Raw genomic sequence first — 21,940 nt, 5'->3', positions numbered from 1 at the left:
AGGCACCCACACCTCTGCCACGCTCAGGGGAAAGACAGAGAGACCTTGAGATGTGTCCTTCGCCGCCAGCTTGTTCCCCTGGGTGGGTGATTGGCACCATTTTGGGCCAAAAGTGATGCTTTTGTATTCAGTGCCATGGGGTGATAATGGGCAAAAGAGTCTCCTCAACAGCAAGGTGGGAGGTGGCACCTGATTTCACATCAATGAGGCATCACCGAGGCTTAATGAAAGAATTGGGGGAACGTCCAAGGTCTGTTTTCCCCTTTCTTTGTACACCACACATATAAAAGTAAAATTTGAAAACAGCCGCTTCACTTTCTTCCTCCCTCCCGGGCTGGCCTAAGTATGCCCGTGTATGTGTCTAAACAGATTCCTGGAAAACCTGCCTTGCCCAGGCTTGGGCTGCAGTCTGCAGCTCCGGGAGGAGCAGCAGGGAAGGGTGGCCTTGCTGGGGGCTCTCCCTGCTCGGGAATCACCAGGGATGCAGCAGGATATGTGCCAGCACACAGGTGAGAGGCTGAGGTCAAATGCACGACCCAAAACGAAGAGGAGAAGTGGTTAAACACCATCCTGAGCAGTTCCTTGGGGTAGCAGCTCTCCCCCCACCTCCTGCACCCCTGCTCAGAGCACAGCATTGCCCTCCTGCCAGCTCGGGCTCCTGGGAAACCTTTTCTTCACTTCCTTGATGATTTTTAATTAGACCAAACGAGCGATTAACCAACACAACAACCCCCCACCCAACTCTCCTTACGCTCGTTTGATGAAGGTGGTGTTGTTGCTGCGGGAGGGCAAAGCTGCCACGGTTCGGCGGTGGCACCTGGCAGGGTGGCACTGCCAAAATTCTGCCAGGGTCGCCCCACTGGGGTCTGCCAGGGTCTGTGGGTACCCCACACATCATGTCCCCTCCCCTGCCTCAGCACACGGAACAGAGCTGGAGGGCAGGGAGAAAAAAGCACGAGAAAAATGTTTATGAAGTTATTTTTTTTTGTTAGTTTTCTGCCCCTTGCACCGTTCCCAGCTTTCGGGAGTCCTGCAGCCTTGGATCGCCTGGTTGTTTTCCTTTCCCCCCTGCACTCCTGTACGAACGAACGCTAGAGGCTCCCTCCTTCTGGTCTGCGAGAGAAAACTTAGCTCCTAACTTTTTTTTTTTTTTTAAACTTCCCTCAGGAAAAAAATGTGGACTTAATTATCTGTGTAAAATGTCAGATGCAGGAAAGGGGCTGTGCTTACTTGGATACCCCATCCGAGGCGAAGTGACTGATTTTTTTTTTTTCTTCCCCCTCTTCTTCTTCTCCATTTTTTTTTTTTTCCTGAGGGGTGGAAAGCGCCTCGCGAAATAAAAGTGCAGAACCGAGCCGGTGGCTCCCAGAGCGGCCGGGGCGGGCGCGGCGGGAGCCCCCAGCGCAGCGCAGCGGAGCCCAGCGCGGAGCCCACCTGCCCCCGGGGCAGCATCGCCCCGCACCTTCTCCCGGACTGAGACCTTCATACACACATAGAAACACACACACACACACACATATATATTATATATATATATATACACGCTTTTTATTTTTTTAATCCTTCCCCCCGGCTTTCCTCCAGGACTTTTCCACCGCCTTTGGGACAACCCGCAAACTTCTCACTCGCTGCCCCTTCGCTGCTTTCCTGGTGACTGGGGCTTTTTTTTTTTTTGGGGCTTGTTTTGGTTTTTGTTTTTGCTACTTTGATTTTTTTTTTTCCCTCCTCTCTCCTTGGGAAGACCCGCCTGCCTCTCTCGCCTCCCGTGCCCCACCGGAGAGGCCGGGAGCGGCTCCGGCGGCGCGGGCAGCACCTCCCCGGCGCACGGCGTGCGAGCCCGGCGGCGGCGCGGCTCGGCTCGGCTCGGCTCGGCTCCGAGCGGCTCCCTGCGGCCCGGCGCGGCCCGGCTCGGCTCGGCACGGCTCGTCCCGGGCGCTCGCCCCCGATAATGCAGAGCTACAAGTACGACAAGGCGATCCCGCCGGAGAGCAAGAATGGGGGCAGCCCGGCGCTCAACAACAACCCGGCCAAGAGCAGCAGCAAGAAAGCCCTGCTCATCTGCCTCGACTGCCTCTGCCTCGTCATGGGTGAGCACCGCGGGCTCCGCGCCCCCTCTCCCCGCTCCCGCACCCCCTCCGCTCCCCGGGAAAAACTTTTGGGAAAGTTCGGCGGCGTGCAGGCAGAGCTCGGCCGCGCCGCTTCCCAAACAAAAGCGGAGCGGGGCCGCCGGGAGAGCCGGGCCGGGCGGCGAGCGGGGGAGCCGGGGAGCGGCCGCGCCGGGCTGGGGAGCGCGGGGGGCGGCCGGGGGTCCCCGCGGGGGCAGCCGGGCACGGCAGCCCCGCACCCCGATGCCCTCATTGTGGGCGATTCGCTGTCGTTCGTGCCTCGCTGGCCCCGCGGCCCCGCTGCCGGCCGTGGGGAGCGGCCCGGGCGGTGCGCAGGGGGCACTGTGGGCTCGGGGATGCGCCCCGGGTCTGCCCCCGGCACGGGCCCCGCTCCCGGCGCTGCCTCGGCGGCGCCGGGGCCAGCTCCAGGTGGAGGCAGCGCTCTACGCTCAGCCCGGCTCGTGTTTTGGTTAATAATGGAAAACAGCAACTCTTGGCGCTCTGGTTGCCGTGTCGCTCTGCTGGCGGCTTCACCAGCGCTCCTCTCTTTCTCCCACCTCGCTAAACTCATGTCGGAGCGCTCTCGCAGCCCCTGGCAGAGGTTTGGGTTTGCCTGGCTGCTCGGTTTTTGGGAGTTGCGATGGGTTTTGGGAGATGCTGTGGCATGGAAGGGAACTGTCAACAGCGCGTCTCAAAAAAACTTTTTGCATTCCAAAACATCAACCCTTCCATTGTGGCTGCGATGCTGAATATTTAATTGACAGACACAGGCAGGGGAAATCAACCGGCTTCCAACAAAGAGATTAATAACACAACAGCACGTGAGTTTAATACTCCAGACACCACAGTCTTTAAAACAATTGTTTCTGCTTAGAGACCATTTTTTAAAGACTGTCAGTTTGATTTAATTTTTATGCAGTTTATTGATCATCTGGTGTATATTAGGGGGCACTAATACATTAGGAGGGGAGGCATGGTTTTCTCTTTATATTCCCACAAGAATAGGGGCCAGTGCAGAAAGCTTCATCTTCTCGGATCTGGAAAAAATAAAAATACTTGGTATCCCATATATGAAACTAATATAAGTAGGAGCATAACTAGCTGGACTTACTTATTTAAGCAGAAAGTTGAATTCCTAGTAAAACAGCTCCTAGGAGTCAGAACTTTTAAACTTTTATTTACCCAAGTTTTCTTAACTTGAGGCGTTCCTGGCATGAGTAGGTGCTATTTGAATGGGGAAAGGGTTTTGCTTCCCCTTCTCTGGGCAAAGGGTCCTAAATGAAAAAGCAGTTGGTTGACATGTGTTATTCTACTTGTGCTAGTTTGGATAAACAGGACTTATCAAGCATCACTGGAAAGTATTGTTAGCAGGGAATAATGTGATACGGCAAAACTGTGATTGTTGCTTTGTTTCAGGTTGCTACAGGTGGAAATCAGGAAATAAACACCAGAGTTGGCTTGTTTTGGGGTTTTTGTTGGGGTTCTTCGTTGTTGTTTTGTTGTTGGGTTTTCTTAGGGTGAGGAGCATTTAAATGCAAGAGCATGAATGCAGCAGAAAGTTTAGATCTGACTGATCACTGTCAGGTGAAGGGCATGGGTGGGACATGGTGAGGGAGATGATTATGGGATGGAGAGCCCATGATGTGTGTTGGGGGATGGATAACTCATGATGTATGTTTGGGGATGGGCTTTGAAAATACACCCGGACCAGGACCAGGAATATTGGACCTGTCAGTGGATGACTGAGCATGAGTTGCTGTCAAAGCTGCCCCACTCATGCGAGGCTTGGCTTGCTCTTCCTTCTGCCTTTTGCTAGGGAAGACTATGAGCTTATAGTTTGCAAGTACTTGATTCCTATTTTCTTGTTTAAAAAATCCCCCAAAAAAACACTTGTAAAGTGGAAAAAAGGTGCCCTAGCTGAATCCTTCCTGTGACAGAGAGGTAGACAGGTACAAGGTGATGGATATTTACATATACAGTGGGGGAAAAAAAGTCTCATGTGAGATAACAGGGAGCAGAATTGGGTGAAATGACTTCTTCTGAGGTGGAGGGACCAGCAGAGATCTAATGCTGGTGCATGTGGGCACATGGCCAGTGGCCTCCAGTGCAGTCAAACTGAGTTACGCCTCTTGAGCAGCTGCCCAAAGACATTCAGAGAAGCAGGGAAACAGAAGGCTTTTTCTCATTTGAGGACCACTTTAGGAAATATTAAAACTGGCCATTTGATTTGCAGAAGCCTGTGACGCTGTGCTGGCTCCTGCTGCAGGTAATGCCATAATTCAGCCTTGAATTGGTTTTCTCTGAGGGGAAAATGAAAAGAGGGAACTATGGCTGGAATGTTTTTCAGAAATGACACACTCTGTGTGAGGCTGTAGATGTGTACAAACCCTTTGTTTACACACAAATTTAAACAAATTACCCAGAAGACAATTACCATAAACATCTAAGAAAGTCTGAATTAGTAAAGCCAAGCTATCAGGATCTTCCTTCAGCTTTAATTTAGTGAGAGTAGTTAGAAAGATCCACTTTTGTCTTTCATCCTTAAGCAGTACAATGGTTATCTTGATAGCAAATGCATAAGAGGAAGATTTGTATCTTTTTTTTCTTGGGGAGCAGGGTCATGGAGCCAATGGCTGGTGGAGCGAGTTGGATGAAGATCCACTGCACCAAACCCTCTATTTTTCCTGCATTTCCAACTTGAGTTGGGTTGGCAGGGAGCTGGATGTTCCTGAATGACCAGCCCACTCCTCTAATGAGTGCACTTGGCACTCATAAATCCCTGGGCTCTTGCATGAACAAGAGGTTTGATCGCCGACACTGTGAACTTCCCAGAAATTCCGTGCCCATGCTTAACTCCATAAAAAAAGGCAGAAAAGAACTGAGTGTGCATTTATTAAAGCAGGTCATGCAAGGGGGGAAAATAACTTTCTCCATCTGCTTCCTCCTCTTGGGAGGGCTCCATTTAGAGGATTGGAAGATGCTTCCTGAAATTGTTAGGGCCACAGGCGAGCTTGGTGGTGTGGAAGAGTCCCCGCTGCCCTGTCCCAGTCTCCTGCTCACTGCAAAACATCTGAAAATGTGATGGAGGGGGTCTGGGCAGGTCTGACGTTCCTGCTGCTGAGCTGGTTGGTGTCCTTACTTTGTAGAGCAGTGGGGAACTCTCTGAGCAGCAAAACAAGAGGCGTGATGGGTGGACCTCACTCCACGTTCATCTGATCATCCGCCGCCCATCCCTCTGCCAGGAGTTTCCTGCACCTCCTACCTGGAGCTTGGAGTTGTTATTTGGGGAACTGGGGTGACCGTGGCTGGGGCAGATTTCAGGGGACAACTCTCCCTGGTAGCGTAGGGTTTTGCTATCCTGCAACAGCCACCAAACCTCCTGATGGAGACGTGGCCAGGTGGGGAAAAGCCTCCTGCCCTGACCCTTCAGATGCGATGTTTCAGAGCCTGGCTCCACAGATGTAGCATCTAGGGTTAAATTTACTCCTCTCAGACCTGCTGTTTTCCCTTGGCAGGGGCTCCTGGTGTTCAGCAAGCTCTGAGCAGCCACCTGTGCTCTGCTGACGGGTGCTAAGTCAAGCGTTTAATCTCGGAAGAGGGGAAGGCTGTGTCAGCAAGGGTGATAGGGCAGATGAGGGTCTTCAGTAGCTTGTATTTGTGCAGCTTGTGCAGGTAAAACAGCTTCCAAAAAGTCCTGCTTGTGCCATAAAATAGAAGGATTTCATCTGGCATACCTGCTTCTGAGGCTTGTGGAAATTGGCTTTATGGGAGCATATGTTTCAGGCTGGTGGGATGTAAACTGCACATAATTTACTGCCCTTCTTCTTTTCTGCCTCTAATTTAATTTTCTCTCTTCTGTCAATCCCAGTTAATCTGTGCAACACAAGTTTTACAGCCTTGGGAAGGTTTTTTGAAGCAACAGATGGATAGACCTCTTACAACCTTAATATCTCTTCAGCTTTCTCACAAATTTGGCATCTCCTGTAGCGAGCTTGATGCTAAAATGAACTTTGAAAGTAAATATTTATGTTAGCTGGACCTTGACATGTTTATGTAAGTGGGTATATAATCTTATAATTTGGGCTAACAGTTTAGATTACTCTTGACTTCCCTCTTCTGTGTGGAAAATTGTGTAGTCCTTCAGCTCTCAGAAGCAAAAAGGATTTGAGCTCTGCCAGGGGCCCTGTCGCTTCATCACAAAAATTGGTGCAAACAGGCCTGGGATTGTCATCTCAGTGTAAGGAGTGGGAGGAATTGGAGATGAGGGGTGAGGTTAGAGTTATTTGGATGGTGTAAAGCTGGATGTGATGAGCTAAGCAACTTCACTTTGTTTGGGTTGGGGCTGTTGTTTTTATTTTTAGGACTGCCCCGCTGCACAGCACTCACTTGTCACATGGTCACATCTTTCTGTGCACCTGAAGAAGACACTGAGCCAACCATTTCTTGTTTCCAGCAAGGGACAGCAAGACCTGACTGTACCAAACCAGCTGGACAGTCCCAGCCCCTCGGTGATGCCTTCTCCACACTGTGTCTCCTCCGTGTCGGGGAGGACCGAGCCCACACCGCACGGGAGAAGCTGTGTGGGTGGAGAGTTGTCATCGTGTTTTGAGCATCCCTAGGTGGGGTTTGGTCGTTAATGTTTATGTATCTCTCCACAACCTGTAGGATCTCCTGGTGGCAGCGAGCTCCTGGCCAGAGGTGGCTGCTCTGGAGGTGCTCTGGCAAAGGCAGGTTGGCAGAAGTGGCACCTTGGCATGAGGTTGTTGTGCAGTTGGACTCTGACAGAACTTGGGAGTTAAGGAGGTTTGGTTTTTTTTGAGCCTGGAAAAGCTTCTTATTGAAGCAACAGTCAGCACCTAAAGTGTGATACCCATCTGTTGTGCCTCCCTTGAAAGACCAAAGGAGCCAAAGATGACTGGAAGTAAAGGCGAGAGAAATATTTTGGAGGTGTTTGAAATCCATTTTTTCTGCATTTGCTTTGTGAAAACAAATAAACAAAAATAAAAGACAACCAACCTATCAAAAAGAGATTATTAGTGACAATTATACTTGAGGTGTTAATTGCAGAACAAGGAAATGCTGTACCTATGGCAGACTGAGTCCTCAGGGGTATAAATCTGTTGGCTTTCCTGAGTTGGTGGAACTTGGCCAGCCTGAAGATGTGTCTCCAGGAAAAGCAGAATTACATGCAACTGCTTCATGGCCAGGAGTGCTTTGAATCCTGTGTACCTGCTGCTGAGACAGGCAGGAGATGGGAATCACAATTACAGCAGATGACATTTTTTTAATTGTCTGTTTGTAGTGAGCACAGAAAATAATATAAACATCACTCCCAGATCAAACGGATTATTTTTATACCCTTTAAATCTCAATTTAATATGCATGCCTTTCCTGGGCTGCTTTGGTCTGACTCTGTTTGTCTGGATACAGGCTGTGGTGGTGTCTTCTCCAGATGCATGTGCTCTGTGTACCACCCAAAAATGGTTTGCATACCACAGCTGGGGAACCTCTGGCAAACCAGGCCCCCTCTTCAGCATCTGAGATAGGCAGGGTGTTTGTGTGGCCCCATCTCTGCCTGAAATCCTTCAAAGAGGGGGAGGCAAAGGCCCAGCTCTGCTCTGGCGGAGCAGGCTCCATCTCCTCCCCATTCCCTTCATACAATGCTCCCACTTCATCCATAGTAATCCAGAAGGGACCGTTGTGGTCTCCCGGCCTGCCTGTGCCTGGAACAAGGGCCTGCCTGTTGAAGGCAGCGTGGGGAAAGGCAGCAGCCTTCAAACCCTCCTATCCCAGCATTCACACAGCCAGAGCTGGGAACAGCAGCTTCCCTGGCATCCCAAGGGGCTGTGTCCCAGCGGGGGAAAGAAGCGGGGAAACCCCCTCCCAGGATGTGGCTTTCCCCCCTGCCAGCTGGGGTTTTGTGTGAATGCTATCATATATATATATACATATATATGTGGGGGGTTTTTTTGTTGTTTTTTTTTTTTTTTACATTTTCTTCCTTTTTGTTGTGTCTTAGGGCCTTGTTCAGGTCTTCCGATAGATCAGGTTTCATATTTCAAACAAACAAAAAGGCTCAGAAATGAGAATGATAAAACCTCAATGAAGGAGGTGAATTAAAGTAATCCAGCGCTTATCCTGTAATTATAAAAGTCTGAAGTCACTTTTCTGAACGCACTTCTGTGCTTCCTCCCTTGCCAGTGTGTCTGGAGGCCCAGCCTGTGGCCAGCCTTCCAGATACCTCAGCTGGGTGGGTTTTGCAAAAAGCTGGGAGAAGGATGCCTGTATGTCACATTTCCTCATGGATCAGTGGCCCCCTTTCCCAGGAGGGCTTTTACATCCCTTTCAAAGTCACCCCATCTCCGTTTCAGTCTCTCATGACATCCACGTTGGAGGGGCACTACCTGCTCCACAATTTTAGAGCAGGTGGAAAGTTCCTTCGTGTGAATCGGGTGCCTGTGGCCAGGGATGTGTTGGAGCAGCTGTTGGGAAATTGGAGAATCCCTTCTTGCCACTTAGCTGCATGCAAGGGCTCAGTTGCAGCAGTGGGATCGTGATCAGCAGAAGCTGCTCCTCCAGTTCGACCTGAGGAATCAGAATGCCACGAAAACCAGGGAATTTGAGGTGTCTTCATTTGGATTTTCATGTAAACACCTTGAAAGCAAGCCTTCAGCATAAGTTTGTTACCAAGAGAATGCATGAATGAGTTTGGAAATCAGCTTTGTCGTGGCAGGTTTGGAAGTACCAGAAATTCCTATGGAACTCCATCCTTTGGAGTCAGTCACGTAAGTGGGCTTGTTTTTCACATGTGCTGGATGTTTTGGAGACAGAGGGTTGAAAACAGACTCTGCATCAAGTCAAGTTACAAGCAGAACATGTAATTTAACTCCAGGGCTTGTGATGTGCTGAAAATGCCTGTGCTCTTTGTGCTGTGTGTTCTGTTCCAGCCCTGGAACAGGACTGCATCCGTGCACGACCTTGTCTTCTCTGAGCACATGGTGCCCTCCTTCAGGGCCAGGCTGGGGCTGCCAGCCAGAGCCCGGATGGAGCTGCAGCTGCTCTGACACTGGTGGTGACACTGAGTCAATGGAGAGTGCTCATAATCCTCTACTGCTTTCCCATAATTCTGCATCCCTTGCCCAGAAACATGTGGAAGTGTGTTGGTCATAGCACTGAGGAGCTTGGGAGGTGCCTCCAGGTTTTCTGGTAAAACACACCAGTGGGCATAGCCTGTGAGGCTTGGAAAACACAGCAGATTGAGGCTGGAGCAGTTGGCATTGCTGGGTTCACCCACAGCTTGCCCTGAATACCAAAGGTGGCTGTGGGACTGAGCTGTCCCTCACTGCTTCAGGAGCTTGCAGGTGTCAGACTGCACCTCTTGGAGCCTCATCATCTTAGCTGGCTGCTGGAGCTGAGAACAGTGTGGTTCTTCCTTCCACGGCTTTAAAGAGAAGAAGTGAAAGACACTGGTGAGATGTTTTGGGCAGCCATCCCTCCTGAAAGAAATGATAGACTTTTAGAGAGCTTCTGCCTCCCAAAAGTGTCAGTCTGGTGCTGCACAAAAGAAGAAATTAGCTGCTTTCACCTGTAACATCATAAAGAATTACTGCCATTTTTGACCAGCCAGCAGTTACCTGTTGCCTGACCATGCATGCAGGCTCTGCATACAGATATTAATTACATTTCTGTTAATTGTGGCATTAGTATGAAGCTGAGACTTCATCACATCCTCCAAGTGTCCAGCCACTGAGTTTGAAAGCCAATGTGCCATATGGGGTCTGGGCTTCCTGTCTCCTTGACACTCAGCAGGTTATTTATGACTTTTCTGGGGGGATGGTGTGATGAGCTTTCCTTCAAGCCTGGAGGGAGCAGCCAGTCCAGCCCTGGTTATCGTTCCCAGCCAGCTGACAGCGAGCTCTTTGCTCTGGTCTTTGTAGCAGCACAGCAGCCGTGGCAACCAGTCCCACATCCCAAGCATTTTGAGGGCTTCCAAGGCTTTTCTGCAAGGCCCATCACCCTTTAAAGTGCTAGTTTCCAAAGGGAAAGTTGCAAACAGTGTGGTGAAATGCTGATAAGCAGGTCTGGTCAGTAACCACTGGGTGCATTTGTGTTCTGAGTGATGCTCAGGGAGTAATTTTGGATGGCTGGCGAGCTGATGGCAGGCAGCAAAACTCCTTTGAAGTTGATAGCTGTGAATCAGTTTGGTGTTACCAGGTTTCTGGAGCAGCTCTTTGATCAATGATCAGATGGCCCTTGGTTTTTTGGGGAGCTGCTTCTCCCTGAACCCAAGTGCTGGGCCGAGGATCCCTGTGCCAGGCTGTGCTGCCCTTGGTCCTGCCCGGGCACGTCACGGGAGGTTTGTGCCTCTGGGAGTTTCTAATCTGGGGAGACAGGAGCAGAAGGAGCAGCATCACCTCGGCGCGTGGGCAGGCGCTGGAGCCCAGTGAGGGCATGCTTTGAAGGCAGTGTTTCCAGTACAGAGGCATCCAGGTGCCCAGTGGGGCTTTCAGAGCTGCTGAGGCACCTCTGATTCTTTCCTGAACTCCCCGTTGGAGCTGCAAATTTCAGTGCTTCTGCCAGGCCTCCCAAAGTATCTTGAAATCAGATCCTCGGCGACTGTGGAGGAGTCTGTGACTGCCAGGGCTTGGGCTGAAGTTTGTCCCTAGGACATGTGTGCACCTGTCCTGGAGCTTCCCACCTGAATTCCTATGAAAACTTACCCAGGTGCCTCTGTCCTGGTGCTTCCCTGCTCTGCAGAAAAGGGAAATAACCTTGGATTCACCCACTGCAGCAGGAGCTGGCTTGTCCTTTCCCAGAATAAGAGCTGGAGTTCTTTTCAGGTTAAGGATGTGGAGGAAGAGCTGCACTAAGGCATCTGCCAGTTGATAATACATTACAAAAATGGATGATTCTCAAAGGGAAGGCTTGGAGGGGCTTTTATCCTACCCATACTTGCCACGCTGAGAGAAAGTCCCTTTGCTGCCTGACCACAAGAGGCTGTGCTTTTCATAGAGGACTCAGGGGCTTTTTTGTCTTTTATTTTTCTTCTTATTAACTAATAAAAATTTGCAGCATCAGTTACTATCCCCTCAGATAAGCCCATTTTTTTTTCCCACATAATCTGGGCCACATATTTTTTCATCCAGCCCTCCTGGTTTCTTGACCATCCCTGCAGCTTTAGCATGCAGCTGTCATTCTGCTGCAGCTCCCACAAAGCGGCCGAAAACCAAGGTAACAGCAACATTTTGAGTGAAGGGGATGAAATGTGGGATAGGTTCAGCGTATTTCTTTGTCATTGTTGGAGTCCTATTCAGTCTGGAACTGAATAGGAGGCTGATTAGCATGTGGAAGCATTTCTAAAGCATTGGGCTGTGAGGGTTGGGTGGTTTGGTTTTTTTTTTCCTTAAAGGAGAAGTTTTGTGGCATTTCTTTTTCTTACTGAGCTGGTACGAATCTTTGTCAAATGCAAAACCCATGGAAAGCCAGATAGCATTTTGGAGTAAGCCTGTTTTGATAAATCACCATGGGCACAAAGTTTTCCAGTGTGTAAAAGTCTCAGAGCCACTGCAGAATCTAGGCATGCAGCATGTTTGAAATTGCCAGACAAGTGGGATAGTGTTTGGGATACACCAGGATTGTGGATATAACAACAGGTACTTTGCTTTTGCTGTAGCTGAAGCTTTCTGCCACAAGTGGGTATTGGGTCCACAGCCTGAAAATCCACCTGCTTAAATCTCAGGGTTTTGCTTTCACAGGGGAAGATGTAGCACTGAGGAAAATTAAAGCTGCCTGGAAGTGAAAAACATCTTATTCCCCCATGAAGTTGCTTTAAGTCTTGGGACTGAGGCTGGTTTTGGGGAAGAGAGGTTTTCCCTTTAGTGTCAGGGTGAAGTGTCAGGCTGATACTCTCATTAACACTTCCTTGCTGCAAGATCTGCTGTGTTCTCTCTGAGGGGTGAAATTACCACCTTGGTGCTGTTTGTGGTCTCAGCTGGGTCAGTGCTGGAGCAGACATCCTGCTCTGGGATCACCATATCCCTACCTTTTGTGGGAACACGGGAATTTGGGGCATTTCCAAGTCCCAGCGGACATAGGAGACCCCTGTTGCCTGTCTGTGTGAATGTAGCAAAGTTGTGCCCTGAGCTTGCAGTGCAAGAAAATGCATTTTATTTCTGTGTACAGTGAATATTTTTTTTCTGTGCACAGTGAGTGATGGACACGAGGCCTGTCTTGAAGGCCTCAGTGAGTGATGGCCTTGGGGTACCATGAAAGCTCACACCAGTACTTGGAGTCAGACCCTCTTGTTGATGTGTGCATGGCCTAGATCTTGTGCCTGGGTGTCTTTGATGCCCTGTCTGCTTTCCTTTCAGTTACACCAGTTTAAGAAAGACAGAATGGTCAGCTCACTGGTATGCCTCAATGTCATGCAATGGAATGGTTTGGATGGGAAAGGGAACTTAAAATTCATCTTGTTCCAACCCCCTGCCATGGGCAGGGGCACCTTCCACTATCCCAGGTTGCTCCAAGCCTTTTCCAACTTGGCCTTGAACACTTCCAGGGATGGGGCAGCCACAGCTTCCCTGGGCAACCTGAGCCAAGGCCTCACCACCCTCTGAGTAATGCCAGCTATTGAAGGCTGATTAAAGCTATTGTTTAATTAAGGAGAACTCAGCTCCTCTGTTCACAATCCATGATTAAAGGGATCTTTTGAAGTAATTCTGCAGTACTTTCTTGCTCCCTGCCTTTCTCTCCTTCATGGTGGAGAAAGTTCCTGGTGCTGAGGGTGCCCGGCTCGGCGGGCTGCGCGCTATTACGGGACCGCAAACCTGCTGGCAGATCTGGCTGCTGCCAAAGGCATCCCAACATGAAAAAGCCCTGCAGAGGGGTGGAAGGGAGTTCAATCTCAGGATACGCTGATTTGGAAAGGGAATCCAAACAAAGAGGCTTTTCAGCAGAGCCTGAGGCTTGGCTTCTCTCAAGGGCAGTTTGGGCTTGGGGAAGCATCCGGGAGGCGGCGAGCGGAGCAGGAGTACATGAGCTGGATGCCGCGTGGTGTAAGGTTTCCCAGCACAGCCTGGTTTTGTGTTACAGGCTGGGGAACTGGCTCTAGGCTCTCCTCTCCTTTCTTTTACTTTTTTTTTTTTTCACCTCCCTTTCTTTTATTTCTGTTGGAAACAAAGGAGAGGTTTAGGTTTTTTTGTTGTTGTTGTTGGTTTTTTTAATAAAGGTTCCCATCCCCTGCAGGTTTGGTGGTGCCTCTCGCTGTTGATGCTGGAGGGGGACCCTTTGGTGACTGTGACCTGGAGAAACCCTTTGCAGGGTCCCACGCAGGCCTCACAGGGATGTTTTATTTTGCTCAGAAAGCTCAGCCCTCTCAGGGGCTCGCTGAGGGCACTCTGGCAGGAGCTGGCGTTCCTGAGGGGACAGGCACCTCGTAAAGAAGTTCTGGCTCAGATAAGAAGTGAAATGAGGTGGATGCTGGGGCACCTTCTTTGCAGCAGGAGGGATGCAAAGTGGAGGGGGTGTCTGCCAGTCCCATGGCAGCCCTGTCCCTCACTGTGACACCTCTGGTGCCACCACGTTCCCCTGAGGTGCCAGGAAGAGCCGAGCAGGGAGGAGGTGCTACCAACCATCCCAACCAACCAGTTGGGGTTTTTTATAGGCACCAGATGGTTTTAATAGAGGAAAGCTGAACTTCTTATGACCCTTCCCCACAGACGTTGTTTGTTGTTTTGTAATTGTGGCCAGGACAAAACCCTGTTCCAGAACCTGCAGTGAATTGAGAGCTTGGTGCCTTCTTCTCCATCCCACCATAAACCCCCCACTGTCCCCACGCTCCTCTCCCTGCCCTGACTCCAAATGATCCAGGGGAAGCTGCTGGGCATGGAAAACTTGAGGCTTTCCACTGATCCCTGGCTAAAGAGATTAGCAAGAGAAGAAACCGAAACATCTAAAAGCAAAGCACAAGGAAGCAATAAAATGTCAGGCCATGTTTTCCCTGCTGGTTGATTAAAAATTCTCCTGATAAGCAGGAAAGCTTTCGTGGCTGGACAAGACCTGTATCGTGTCAAATGCAGTGAAAGGTTTATTAGAGAAGGATAAAGCGGTGCGAGCGTTGGGTTGTACTTGCAGCCCTCCTGGAATTGTTATCCCCCAGGGCTGAGGAGCAGTGTTTTTTGGAGAAGAGAAAGTCAAGCAGAAGGAGATGAGGCTGTGCTCCCCATGGGAAAACCATCAGCAGTGGCAAACCAGCAAGCTTGGAGACCTGTGCCCAGCCAGTGCCAAGATGCTCCACTGGGCCCACAGTTTCCCTCTAGCCTGAGAAATCTTGGGATCAAACACAAGATAGGAATGACAAAACAGGAAAACAAAAGGCTCACTTCTATGCTGTTGTGTTTGACTTCCCAAGGTTTTAATTGCCAAAGGCTGCATGGGGAGCCAGCTGGCTGCAAAGGGATGCAGATCTCCAGAAAGAGAGGCAAAGGGATGCAGATTTCAAGTAAAGAGGAGAAAAGCTCTTTTTTGTTGTGGGTTTTTTTTTTAATCTTTTGTCAGAGAAACTAACAACTGTTATGTTTTCCTACAGGAGATGCAGTTTTGTGTACATTTCCCCATCAAAAAGTAAATTATCACTTTCAGTTACCTGCTTCCTCAGCTCTCCCAGCTGCTCTTGAAGCTTCTGCTGTTATTATTTTGCTACCTGTAGGAGTAAGAGGGTGCAAGCAGCAGGAAAGACAAGTATAGAGTACAAAGGATGCCTCAATTTTATAATTTTTCTCCTTGGAGCAGAAAAACTCTGCTTGTTACAAAGGGAAAAACACTGTAGGTGGTTTAACTTGCAAGCCCTTGTCCCATGCTCCAAGAGATGTGCATTTCCCTGCAGATGTGGTACACAGTGTCAGCAGGATCAGGCCCACCAGTGTGTGGCCCTGGGAACAGGCTGGACAATCCCAAATTTACTGCCAAAGCCTTGTTTTTATATGATAACTTGGGAAGAGGGGGAAAAAGGCCAGCTTAAAGTAATAACAATAATAATATTAATAATAAAAAAGCATGGGCTATTTGGCACGCCGGGTGTATAAATCTCAGCATTAGCTACCTGTGAATCATCCAGCAGCACGTTAATTGGTACCCCTCAGTAGATGAGGATTTGGCACAAGGTCTGCATGTAATTACAAGCCACACACAGAAGGACACAGGCAGCTAATGAACTCCTGCCAAACTCCAGCTCCGCTCCTGCGGCTTTTGAAGCCCGCTGGTCTTTCAGCGTTTTGTATGGTAAGCACTGAAAGGCATCAAATCACTCCTTTGACAGTGTTTAGAAAGGGCTGGTTTGTTGAATAACCCAGTCCCTCCAAAGTCCCAAATCTGAGAACTGGAGCATCTATAGGCTCCTTTCTCAACAGAGCAGTAAATAGGCTGGAAAAAGAGGACACCCCTGAGGAGCTCCTGCCTTGCTGACAGGAGCCAGAGGGCTCTGGTTGCCACGATGGGCTGCAAGAAAAGAAACTATTTCCACTTAAAAAATACTTCAAAACAATCCCACCAATGGGATGCTTTTTGTTCCCAAGCCCCGTTGTTTCACACTGAGGCTGTGCACAGCATCTCTCATGGGTTTGCAGTTGCACTGGTGTTCTGAGTGAGGTGATAAAAAAGGTTTTTGGAGGGTTTCTGCCCTGTTGGGAGGGCAGGTTTTCATGGGGCTGGCTTTGGAAGGTCGTAGTGCTTTTTCATGGATGTTTTGTTGCTGGGATGGGATTTGAGCCTGAGCCCTTCTCCTCCTCTTTTCATGTATGAGGTGACAAAGAGAGTAGTTGTTGAGATAAAAACAATTTCCATGAAAACCTGCGATTTTCAGGCAAACATACCAGGCGGGTTTCATGGCAGTACCATGGTGAAGAGGAATAATGCAGCTTGGCACGAAGCCCTTCCAAATAAAAAAAAAAGGGGGGGAGGAGAGGAAACAGAAGAGCCTTTGTCAAAATTAACTGCAATAAAGAAAAAGGGACTCCTATTCCCTTGGGCTTCTTTAACCTTCTTTCCTCAATTTATTCACACGTTCCTTGACAGCAGGGCACAGCATTGTTGCAGGAGGCTGGAAATGGAAATTGGGAGTTGTCCATTTTTGGTTTTAAAAGGCATGGTACATGTTGTGTCCCTCAAGTCAGTGTGAATAGAGCCTTGGCCCTTGGCTGTGCCATTCAGATGTGGCCCAGTTCATCCTGTCCCTTAAAGAAACAGGGTTATGGGATGTCACCTGGCTGCAAAATGCAGCTGTTATGGGCAGGTGCATGGGAAAGGGGCTGGGGTGACGAGGTGGCTGTGCTCATCCTGCCTGGCCCTGTGCTTGCAGAACATGGTGGTGTAGTTTTCAGTGTTACACTGGATTTGCAGAATTCTCAGTTTCTTAGAGGGATAAAAGCACCCAGAAGTCGGAGATGGTGTGCAGCCCGGAACCATGCTGTCCCAAAAAGTTCTGTTTGGCTTTCAGGGGCACAAATAATTCACAGGGTCTCATCCAGGACAGGTAGGTACGTCCTTGTGTGCAGCATGGGTCATCTGTCACTGCAGGTGATGTCTTGCCTCCAAAATACCCCATTCCCAGCTGCTTTCCATCAAAACTGTGGGCAGGGTGTCAGCATGGCCAAGGCAGCAGTTGTCATACCTCCTCCTTCCCCTGCAAAGTCTCCTTTCCCTGTAATACAAAGTTGTTTTAATTAGGAGCATAGCTTTTATTTATTTTTTTGACATTACCAGCACAATCTCAGATATATCATGTACTGCTATACATTAGGATGCCACTCTGTGCAGTCAAAATACAGAGGAATAAGAAGAATGGTAATATTAATCTTTTTTAACCCATTGATAAATAGGTAAAGCCTTTCAGAGCTCTGCTCTGGGGACCACCAAGATCAACCCCCTTCACTTTAAGGGCCTTTGGATCACTTCCACCCACGTCTCTCTGCCTTTCAGCACTCTGGGCCGTGCTTTATGTCCTGGAAACTCTACCAAATCGCGACTACCGAGGGGGAAAAGCTTCATTTCCAGTTAATCAAGGGAGTTGTGTAATACCATTTTCTCCTGGGGAACTTCCAGAAAAAAGAAAGGAGGAGAGGAAGGGGGGTGGAGAAAGGGGAGCATTACATAAAGCAAGTATATTAAGAGGAAATAAATTATGAATTAAAAGTGATTAGTGAACTTTTAAGGAAGAGGTCAGAAGTGCTTTTTGGAATACAAACTTTTTAAGCTTCCAGTGCTTGTATTGGGTTACAGAGTTATAACCCGGCCTTATTTGTGCAGGTGGCTGCTCCTTCAAATCCGAAGAAGGATTTTGCATTTACAATAGGTACATTGACAGAACTGGGTCAAAAAGCTACTGGTGGCAGGCTCAGGGCTATGGCCAGGGGCTCTGCTGCCTCCTGCACAGGGGCAGTTTCTCCCAAAAACGTGTTTAATTACAGTGGCACTGCCTGGCCATGGTGATCAGGAGGATGTTTAGGAAGTTCAGTGATAAAGTTTGGTGAATTTTTATGTAAAAGACCTAATGTTGACTAGGTTAACTGGCTTTATTTTTGCTTCATATGGTTTGTGTCTTTACTGAGTTAAAAATAATAAAATTTTGTTGGCTGCATTACACTGGCTACGGTTTTATATTTCTACCTGTTCTTGTTATGGTTTGGGGTGTCTGTGCAAAGAGGAGGAGCCAGGGCTTCTGTTTTGGGGTGTTTGGGGACAAGAAGCTGAGATAAGAATTGTTGCTTGCTGTTTTATGGATTAAACCAGCACCTACATCTCACAAAATTTTCCTTTTGAGCAGAGGGCAATGAATTGATTGGATGGGGCCCTGAGCAACCTGATCTAGTGGGTGACATCCCTGTGCATGAGTTGCAGCTAGGTGATTTCTAAGGTTCCTTCAAACACAATCTTTTATATCATTCTGTAGTTCTATATGAGGTGAACAGAGTTGTGATTACATGGGGGAATATTAGTGTTCACCCAGCCAGTGGGATGACCAGGACGAAGGGGAGCAACTGCTTTGGTTTGGCAGAAATCTCTTAGATTCCCCTCAAAAGAAAGGGGGTGTTGAGTGGTGCTGGGGCTGGGCAGTGGCCTGAGCCCTTCCTCGAAGGCAGAGCCCAGAGGAATGGTGGTGAGAGGCTCGTTCCAAACCCTGCTGTCCAGCAGAGCCAGCCCTGCTCATTCCATTTGTAATTGGAAACATCATAGTCACCACAGTGTGTTTTTCACACAAGCTGGTGGCCTTTGCCATTGCAGAGTTCACAGGCACATCTTTATTTTTTTAAATTTTTCCCCCTCTCTTCAAGCTGGGTCATCCTGGGTCAGGCTTGTCATATCTGTGCGACTTCCAGAGCACATGGATGTGCAGAGGTGCCTCAAAAAGTGTCGACACTTGGGGGTTTTCATGGGTGTTGCATTTTATCCCTTGCTGTAGACACTGGGAAATGATGGCTTTGTTTCCATCAAGTTTGGCTGGAGCTGGCTCTGGATTCCTGTTGGTAACGTCTTTATATTCACCCTCTCCAAATTTGCTGTTTCCATCATGTTCAGCTGGAGCTGGCTTTGGATTTCTGGTGGAAACGTGTTTTATATTCACCCTGTCCAGATTTGCTGGTTGGCCAGTGTGGTTTAAATCTGTTTTATCCCACAAATGCAGAATTTTTTAAGGACCTACATATTGCGGCTTGGATAAGACTTTTTGTTCTTATTAATGCATTCTGAGGTATTGAAAATAAATGTGCACTTTAATATAAAGGTTTTTTTAATGCATCAGCTCACGCCAAACTCCCATGAAGAACAGCTCTTTGTAGAATTCCCTGCTCTTTCTTCCTCTGTATGTGGTCCTTATCTTTGAAAATAGGTGACAGCTACTCACTAAAAGCACTTTTTCTCCCAGAAAAGCACAATGGCAGCATTCCTGTTCATCTGGAGCTCTTGGAGCATGAGGCTGGCACATTGTGGTCCAGCCACATGAAGAAATATTTCTACTCTTGGTTTCAAATCCAGAGGAATTTGCAGTGCAAGAGGATAATTTGGCATTTGGCTTAAAGTATCTGTGACCAAGAACCTTTTTATAATTATATTCTCCCAGGATGGCAGGGTTAATAAATATGCTCCAGGTTGCACAGGGATTAACCACAAAGAATGAGTATCATGGAATCGTGGAATGATTTGGGTTGGAAGGGACCTTAAAGCTTGTCTTTTTCATGGGCAGAGACACTTTCCACTAGACCAGGTTGCTCAAAGTCCCATCCAATCTGTCCTTGAGCATTTCCAAGGATGGGTTTGGGCAGCAGGAAGAGACTTCTGTCACTTTTGACACCACCTTTGGTTCCTTTTAAAGGCATCTCTCAAATACCTCTGCAGCCTGGGGTCATCAATGTTATAGGTTTGTCCATCTAGAAAATAAATATTTTTTGCTTTCTTCTTGTTTGCTATTGCACTAACAGTCATGAGAAGATGTTTTGCCCAGTGGTCCTGATTAACCAGTTCTTACTAAAAATAAAGAAAAAAACCCCAAAAAAGCAAGAACCCAGGAAATATCATCTAAGTCAAAATGAGCCTTTATCTGCCACTAAGAAGTCTTTTGGAATGTGTAGCATCTGGTGGACCTAAAATGGTGAGGTTTGCTTTGAAGTTCCTACCATTTAGCTGAAAATTAAAAATAGGAAAATGGACAACAAAAATGTCACTCTCTTCATAGGAAGGATGCCAGACAAATTAATGTAGATGGGGCAAATGTTCATGGGAGTTACATGAACAAACCTACAGCAAGTAGAAAATCAACTAATTTTTAATCTTTTTTTTCCTTTTCTTATTTTTGCTGGAAACCAACCCATTGTGCCCAAGAGCTTTTCCAAACAGGTCAAATCAGAGAAATGCAGTATATACTGATCCTTGTTTATAGGTTCTTTGGTACTCTAAAGCAGGTACCTGTTTTACCATAAAGTCTAGGGTTTGTTTGTGTGGAGAATTTTCTCTCCCCATGTGTCAGCTGAGAGTAGTGGAACTGTAATCGAGCTGAATGGGAATCTGTTTGGCAAACAAAGATATTAGATGTGTTTCCAAAATACAGGCAGATGCACAGATCAGTCTGCTGGACTGCTGGAATTGAGGTGAAGAACAATTAAGACTGTGCAGGTAGTAAAACAGCAGAGCTGATGGTTAGCCCAGTTGTCTCCTTCTCCTAGTGAATATGTGGTCCTCAAATCTCCAGATTCAGTCAAAAAACATAGGGATGGAGGCACATCACCGATGCTTTCAAGACCTTTAAAAATCTGAATTTAATATCTTGATGCAGTCTGCAGTAGGATCCTTATTTTGGCTGCTACTGGGCTGCAGATCTGGTCCCTTGAGATTATTTTTTTAGCTGACCACGCTTCTGCCATTCCTTCAGATACACCCAGTGCTGGTGCAGAGCTTCTGTTTTGATTGACAGCACATGCCTGATATGGCAGAAATGTGGAAATACTTCAGTTTGTTGGGTTGTTAACTTTTATTTATATATTTATATATATTTATACATGTACAGTGTAAGTTGGCTCCGAGAGTTGCTCGCTCTTGCATCAGTTGCCAAGGCTGTCCTGAAGTTCTTCTTGAAGTTTTGGGAAGCCAACTTTTAAAGCCCCAATAAAAGCCCACCGTAGACTAATCTAGTTTATATGCATTTTTGAATATGTACAAATATTGTAAACCAAATAAGGTTTGTATGTACCCAAGATCAGCCACTAAGTACTTCAAATAGAGAGCTTGTCTCTTGTAGGTACCCAAATATTTACAGTGTGACTTGAGTAAGGAATTAGATATCCCACTCAGCCCTGCCAAATTAATTAATGGTCTATTTCACTTATTTAGGTAGATGTCTGATCTAGTGAAACCCTAAGAACACCCAGGGCCTGGATAGTGCCAGGCAAAAGCATGGAATACTTGTTAGAAATTACCATTGCTTTTTTCAGATAGCCAGCAACAGCCCACTGACCTGCAGGCTTAAAGAACAAAGATTTAATGGGGAAAAAAACCCTAAACTCCATCAAAACCAGACATTTTAAAAGGAAAAGGTGGTGATGATGCTTAATTTGGTGCAAAGGTGAAGGCTGGGCTGAGAGGATGAGAGTGGCCTGGGTGGGTCACTGCACAAATGTCTCTTGCCTTCTACTCCTTCCACTTTTTGATGAGTGGCCAGTGAAAGCTTACCGCCTTTTTTTTCCCTCTATTAAATCTGCACAAGTGTTAACTTTACAGAGACTCTGAGATTCAAAGTGCTGTACCCAACACAGAGCCCTTTTTTCTCCTGCCTTTGATTTTTATGCACATTTCAAGCTGATCAGAGAGTACACGGGGGTTTTGTTTAGGCTTGGTGCTGGGGTTTTAGCTTTCAAGCTGCCAGCTTTCCCAGGATTATTGCCTATTAACTGCCTCTTCATAAAGGTGCTGACCAAAGAAAGGAATATTTTTTCCTTGGTGCTAGACTTCCAAACTCGATTGGCTTTATTAAATGGAAAGACAAATAAATTCAAACCCTGCTCTGAAATACCTTAGCACAGGACACCAGCAGTTAGAGGTCACCAAGTCACTTGGACTTCCTCCCAACAAAAGCAACATCATTTTTCAATGTCCAGCCCCACAGCATCCCGCAGTGCCTCACACAATTCCTTAGTGTCCACACCTGCTCCGTGCCACTCGGAGCAGGGCTGAGCCTGTTTGGATGGGGCAAGATCAGTCCTTGAGAGAATTCTGTTATGGTTTGGAGCCATGTTTGATCTCTTACAGCAGAGCTGGATAAAAGCTTGTGGTTGGGATTTCCTTGTTCTGTTATT

At 47.8% G+C, this 21,940-nt stretch overlaps 1 protein-coding gene across 1 annotated transcript in view; it reads left to right on the top strand.

The window, feature by feature from the left end:
* Window positions 1–1,259: 1,259 nt before the first annotated feature.
* PLPP3 (phospholipid phosphatase 3) overlaps window positions 1,260–21,940 on the top strand; it is a 44,102-nt gene continuing 23,421 nt past the window's right edge. The window contains exon 1 of the mRNA XM_064428968.1: window positions 1,260–2,087. Within this exon, the coding sequence (XP_064285038.1) occupies window positions 1,949–2,087 (139 nt within the window). The 5' untranslated portion in view covers window positions 1,260–1,948. The remainder of the gene's footprint in view (window positions 2,088–21,940) is intronic.

The sequence above is a fragment of the Passer domesticus genome, chromosome 7 (assembly GCF_036417665.1).
Source record: "Passer domesticus isolate bPasDom1 chromosome 7, bPasDom1.hap1, whole genome shotgun sequence".
NCBI classification, from domain to species: Eukaryota; Metazoa; Chordata; class Aves; order Passeriformes; family Passeridae; genus Passer; species Passer domesticus.
Note: the sequence above shows the minus strand (reverse complement) of the source record. Positions and strands in the feature narration are given on the sequence as shown.